Source organism: Anser cygnoides, chromosome 12 (genome assembly GCF_040182565.1).
Source record: "Anser cygnoides isolate HZ-2024a breed goose chromosome 12, Taihu_goose_T2T_genome, whole genome shotgun sequence".
In the NCBI taxonomy this organism is placed as follows: domain Eukaryota; kingdom Metazoa; phylum Chordata; class Aves; order Anseriformes; family Anatidae; genus Anser; species Anser cygnoides.
Window position 1 is genome coordinate 9,984,562 of NC_089884.1, and position 6,643 is coordinate 9,991,204.

Here is a 6,643-nt window from a genome sequence, read left to right on the forward strand (position 1 = left end):
AAGCCCTTTAAAAGTGAGCATGTGAAGTAGCAGAGCAGAGCTAACTGGTCTGGCACTGAAGTGGATGAAGATCACTCACCCAAAAGGTTGCGCTGCACAGCAGTGATTTCAGGAAAGGGTTGGTTAGGGGTGGTTACAAGGTTTCTTAGGATTAACTTGTAATAACACAAACCATTTCTGTAGAGATTACCTAGTTGTGACAGTTGTGGCCTTTGCTGATACATAAAATATATAAAGGATTAGTTACACCAGCCTAAACCTGGCACTTGAGTACCAGTACCAGTACCTTTTCTTTGAATTACTTTTTTATTCAGCTGAAACAAGGCCTTATCTGATTTTAAAAAATTGTTTTCTTTTGCCACGATCATTACAGCATCTTGGTTACCAGGGCAGTAAGCTTCACAGCAGTCTTGCACACATGCCTATGTCCTTATCTGGACTAAGATTAACATAAATCTTCCTGTTTCTTTCCCCACAGATTTAACTCCACATTATAAATAAATCAGTGCTTGGGATATGGAAGCAGTACCAGAACCCAGAAACAGGTAGGGAATACATAATAGGTGTGTTTTAAAAAATTCTGATTTAAAGTAGTCAAGGTATTTAAAAACTTTAAAAACCTGAAGTAAATTATGTTGCTAATGTCTGCTTGTGATTGAGTAAAAAAAAAAAATTATATTGCAGATTTGTTTATGATTGAGTAAAAGTGTCTGTGTAACTTCAAAATGTTGTAATTGCTTGATATTACCTCAGGTAATTTTAGCTCATGTAATGTCTTTACCTGAAGAAGGATTTCCTTTATACTGAAACAAATGGCCTGTTTGGATGTGGGTGTAAAGAAGTGCATGTAATCTAGACAGATAGTACACGACTGGCTGTTCTTCAACACTACTGTGTATATGCTGTGGTTATGTGCCACTCAAAAAGCCACAAACGAGCCCTGTTTTTTACTTAAAGTCCCCCAGCCTGGATTTTCCAGCTTTCGTTGCCGGACCCGATCCTGGGGGCTGCAGGGGCGGTGTGACTTTCTGCCCTTCACCCCTCCTGCCGAGGGCTCACCGCGCTCTGAGCGGAGCTGGGCGCCCGCCGACAGGACCCCCTGCCAAGACCCCACCTCAGCGGCGGGGCCGCGTCGTGAGATGGCGGCCGCAGGCAGCGCGCGCCCCCTCCCGTCCCGTCCCGCCGGGCCCGCGCATGCGTGTGGGAGCTCCCCTCGGCGCGGGGCTGCGTTGCGGTGCCATGGCGGAGGGGAGGCGTCCGGTGCTGCTGGGGCTCCGCGACGCCCCCATGGCCGGGCCGTGTCGGGAGGCCCCGGCCTGGGCCACCAACAAGCTGGGCGGCTCCGCGGTACGGCCGGGGAGGGAGGGGAGCGGGGAGGGAGGGCTCTGCCCCGAGCCGGGGCTGTGGGGCGGCACGGCCGCGGCTCGGTGGAGCCCCCGCGGGCGTCCTCCAGCGGTGCGCGTGGTGTTGGCTTGCAGGACGCGCTGCCCGCCCTGCGCCCGGCCGAGCCCCGCTGCGGGGCGTGCGGCGCGGCCCTGGCGCACCTGGTGCAGGTGTACTGCCCGCTGCGGGGCCTGCCCTGCCACCGCCTCGCCAACGTCTTCGCCTGCCCCGGCACGGGCTGCTGGGGGCAGCCCCGCAGGTGAGGAGGGAGCGGGATGCGCTGTGCTGGCGGCTCGGATACCCCCCCGGTCAGCAGCTCTGCTGCTTCAACGCCCTTGTCTTGTTTTCTTTCCATGTGGCACGCTGAAGCTGGAAGGTGCTGCGCTCCCAGTGCTTGCAGACTCGGGAAAAGGAGGCACGAGGTTGCAGTCTAAAGCAGGTACAGCCAGCAAGCCGCTTTCTTGGTGTCTGCCCGCGTGAAGTACAGCGTTAAGGAGGATTTCAAATAAAAAAGTGGTTAAGCCGGGTGAGCTTCACATCTATGTGTACCAGTTTAAGCAGCCATAGCTGCCCTGTAGAAATTGTGCCACGTGCTGGTTTTGAGTCACATGGAGAAGTCATCACAGTCACAGGTACAGCGAGCGCTACATGCTGCGTACTACAAGATCGATTTCTTACTTGTGATTTATGTTAGAGTAGCTTTAAAGTGGAGGTTGCAATCCAATTATATGGTTAAAATTGATATTTAATATCATAATGACTGAATCTACCTACACACAGTTTTTCAACTGTACTTTAAAGGACTGTGCTGCTTTAGGTTTAGCTCTTTAAGATGCTGTCTTTATTTTCTAATTTAAATTGATATATTTTTTTTTTAAATAACAACTTTAGTTTATCTGACTCAAGTATTGTTAAAGTATTTCCAGGATGTTTTTCCTGTGAATCTAAACTTTGCATATTGGCTTAGGGAGATTGAAAGGGGAGGCTGGCTTTCAAACTAATGCTGATAGGAAGCATGCTTATTCAGCTGGTGTGTTTGCAATATAATATTTTGGTATGTGGTAAATGAGTTTATATTCTGATAAAAATAGTGCAGATATTTATTGTTATTATATTCATCTGTATCTGCTCTTTGAGCTTGCTGTGGTGCAGTAACTGGTTCAGTTAAATATCTCCAAACCAGCTACTGTCAGTCGTGCCAACAGCCTAGATATGGCAATGCAAGCCCATGTGAAACACGAACTAATTCTTGCCCCATTTCTCCAGTTTGAGATTATTTTTTTTGCCATAAGTGTGCTGCTGTGAGAAGCACATATGGTGGTACCTGGTATTCTGAGGGTAACGGGCAAAAAAATACTAAGCATTAGGTTAAGGTTTTACTTCTCTTATCCATTACAGTAGTAAAACTGTATTTAAAGTGTATTAGGTAGCTCTTGAAAGTGTTTTTCTTCTTTTTTTTCTTCCCCCTACCCAGAAACAAGAACCTAACTTTTCTGCGAAGGACTGGTGTGACGAGGCAGATGACTGGGGAGTCTGTGATGGAGCAGAATCTCCTGTGTGTGCCCTTCAGCTGCTTGGCTTAAATGAAGTGGCAAGCAGCTCCTTGTCCAGAGAAGCAGAGTGTGCATCCCAGTTCCAACAGCTTTGCCTGTCTGAAGCTACAGATGTGTCAGGTTCCCTGGATACGGATCTTCCGGTCAGGGAGGATATGGTAACAGCCACTTCAGCTCCTGTGTTCCGTCCCTATTACATTAGTGTTGTGGATGAGGAAGACTATGCTGGTTTCCTTGATACAGATCATGCAGATGAGCTATGGAAGGAGTATCAGCAGAGAGAGGGTGTTGATTTGGAACATTTGATGTCAGAAAGGTGCGCGCAGGTTTGAATTTCATGCTGAAAGCAAAAGCTAAAGCTTTTCTTATTCCAGTTGCATTTTTAAGAGCTTAGCTACTCGAGAATTTTCACTAGAGACTGGGATGATGGTATCAGATGGACTCCTGGAGTTTTTGATAAAGAAGTTGTTTGAAAAACAATTTTTGGATGTAGCTGCTGAAAATATTTTCAATTTTAACTTAATATCCAGACCATTTCTTTTTCAATTGTATTAATGTCTACAGTGACTTTCCCTGAATTGTGAACCATGCTGAATTTTTTGATAACTACAGCTACTGTCAATTGCAGAATATGCATAGAATGGTTTTTAGTTGTCGTGTTCTGTTGATTTTTTTTTTTAATGTTGATGGAATCATAGAACTTGGATTATGCTTAAATTACACTTCTTTTAAATTTATAATTAAGAAAACAAGACAACTGCTGAGCAGTTACTAAAGGAATTATTTTTTTAGGTTTAAATGGGTATCTAGTAGAATTGAATTAGATGTAGTGGTCTGAAACATTTAGTAAGAGATGCCAAAGAACTAGAAGTAGGATGTTCAGCTGCAAGCTGAAACAGTAACCACCTCTTAATTTAATATGTATATTTTTTAGTGTATTTATTTTAATGTGAATGTATAGTAACCACTGCTTATTTGAAGCATGCATATTGTACTGCATTGAAATTTTTGTTTCATTTCTTGTTCTCATAGTTTTGCAGCTGAAGGTGATAAAGAAAAATATGAGAAGAGTGAAGTCAAAAGTGGGGACCACACATTCCATAAATTTATGAAAAAAATAGCTGTCTGTCATGAACAGATTTTAAGGTACGTTGATCACCTGGTTGTAACAGGAAGATACAGAGCATAGATATGGACTGTTAGTAAATCAACATAAATTATTTGACTGGAAATATTTATTTTTCTTAATTGAAAAATTTGCTGAGAGTGCTGTTACCGTGCCTGAGTGATAAGACTTCAGTCCCTGGTTGGACTTTCAGGACAAAGTATTAAGTGGATGAGAGGCAAAGCAGAATCAGAGCCCCAGATCCGTCTATAGGAGACCTTCTTCAACGTAAGACCTGATGAGAGCAGACCCACGCTGTCTTTAAAGACTTACTGAAATCCAGGTGTAGAGGTTTTCAAGAGATAGTTTTGAGGTGGAAGTGTAATGCGCAGTGGTGTGCTGTGATACACTTCCAAGGCGCTCTCCTCTTCTAAAGTTTTCTAATCTTACTGTTACTGCTTATGTCTCAGTCTTTGAGATGTTACTGAAGTAAGAAATTATTCATTTTAAAGCCTGAGTTCATTTGCAGCTTATGATTACCCCTCGTGACTGCGTAGACTTCACTTCCTGTAAATATGTTACTTTCATAGAAAAAAGCAGATTAAGCCTCAGAAAAACTTCTTTCCAAAAAGAGGAATTAATTGTGAATGAGAGTATATCAGAGTTCAAATAAACTTATTTGTAGTACGAGATAATACCAATAACTTTCATGGATCATACAAAGTATTAGTCTTTAACAACTTTATTCTAGAGAGTCTGCTGCAACCCATCTGGTCGAGCTGTCTCAGTTTAGTGACACGACCTTTGTTTATCAGGTTTCCAGAACCAGGTGGAACTAACTGGTACCTTTTTGATGAGGAGGTAAAGTCTGAAGGGCTGGTTATGCACATGAGAAATAGTAGAAACTTCCATTAATTAACTGTCAAAGACTATACAGAAAAATTACTGATAGAGAGTGCAAGGAACGTTTTCAGACAACTTTTTTCCACTGGATCTATCATTTTGCAGTATTATGCTCTTTGAATTTTCCATTTTTCCAAAACATTGCATCCAGTGACCCCTGTGAGTATCGCTAGTTACAGTCTTTATGCAGCCCTCCCTTGTCCCTTCAAGAGCATTGTGAATATACGCAATAGGTGCCTGACACAAATGTTCAAACCCCATTTTTCCTGGGCTGCCGGATCCCTGTTGAGCTCTAGTTTGTTTAATTGAGTCAGGTACGGTATATTTTGGAGGTGTCAATTTAAAGCATTTGTCTCCTTTAAATCCAGCTCTTTTGTTAAGACTTTCCAGGTGTTGACGTTCGAAAGTCCAACTTTGCCATCTTTAATTTTTGTTGAATGACTCATCTGAAACTTAAGCAATGATTCTGGCTCCTAACAATGTTTGTGTGTTTTCCTATGAAATCTAGATTAAAAAAATAAATGTTTTTTCCTTTCTTCTCTTAAGATACTCCTGGGGTGGTCAGCCTTTATTCATAACTTGTCCTCCAGCCAACTTTAATGAAGATATTCCAGCCTGCAGTAATTGCGGAAGCAAAAGAATATTTGAATTTCAACTTATGCCAGCACTGGTCAGCATGCTGCAGAGCGATTCAGGTTATTGGCTTTTGACTTAGCTAAATGAATATCTCGGAAACAGTCACCTTGTTGGTAAAGTTCAGTGAACTGTAATTTGGATTGTTTCTTGCTAGCTATAGGCACTGACAAGCCTAACTACAGTGGTCATAGAATTATAAAGGTTACATACGGGTAGGTATATGCATATGGATTATACAGGTAATGTTTCCATTATAGGTTCCGTTAAGCAAATGATGTAACTGGTTTATAGGGATTCACGGATTTCAGCTTCATTTGCTCCCTAGTGAATTGTCATAACAACAATATAGATAATTCCATGACTTTGGGAGTAATTATTACCTTTTAAATGAGGCCTTGGAAAATAATAAATATTGTCAAATTGCAGACATGTAAGAAGCTCTTTGAAAATTCTCAGTCAGCTTGCTTTAAAATCTTTTAAATTAAAAAATGACGTCTGTAGGAGACTGAATATGAAAAAATACTTTTTGAATTGGAAGATTGAACTGCAGTAATAAGCAATAGCCGCTGTCTAATTTTTCTAATACATGACATCCCTTTATTGTTTTGTTTTTAGATCTGTCAGTGGAATTTGGGACTGTTATAGTTTATACATGTGAGGAAAGCTGTTGGCCAGCCAATCATCAAACCCCTCTTGAAGAATTTCTTTTTGTACAAGAAGACCCTGATCAGAAACTATTTAAATAAATTGTTTATTTGCAGAGATGGGAAGTCTGTTTTATTCTTTTTTTTTTTTTTCTGCAGTTGAAAGTACGTAATTATACAACAGAGTTTTCCTCAAATGTGGTGAAAAATGAAATTGATTTGATGTCATGGTGCTTATTTCGTGGAATAATCTACAAGTTAAGGTGCCTCTAAAATGCAGCCACAGAAAACTTGCTTACTTTGTTTACATGTGCAAACAGGAATGTAGAAGTTGTTTCAGGATTCTAGTTACACTTTTAAACATGGAAACTTTTAAACACAGGAAGAATGTAAAGGAGAAAGGTCGCCTAACTGCACTC

General features: G+C 41.7%; 1 protein-coding gene across 1 annotated transcript; it reads left to right on the forward strand.

Moving 5' to 3' along the window:
- The first annotated feature begins 1,187 nt into the window (after positions 1-1,187).
- PDCD2L (programmed cell death 2 like) lies at positions 1,188-6,342 on the forward strand. Its single transcript, XM_048068805.2, has 7 exons — positions 1,188-1,347; positions 1,479-1,642; positions 1,753-1,822; positions 2,858-3,252; positions 3,969-4,082; positions 5,491-5,639; positions 6,196-6,342. Exons 1-7 carry the CDS (start codon positions 1,195-1,197, stop codon positions 6,324-6,326), a joined length of 1,176 nt encoding a protein of 391 aa, XP_047924762.2. The 5' UTR covers positions 1,188-1,194; the 3' UTR covers positions 6,327-6,342.
- The last annotated feature ends 301 nt before the right edge of the window (positions 6,343-6,643 follow it).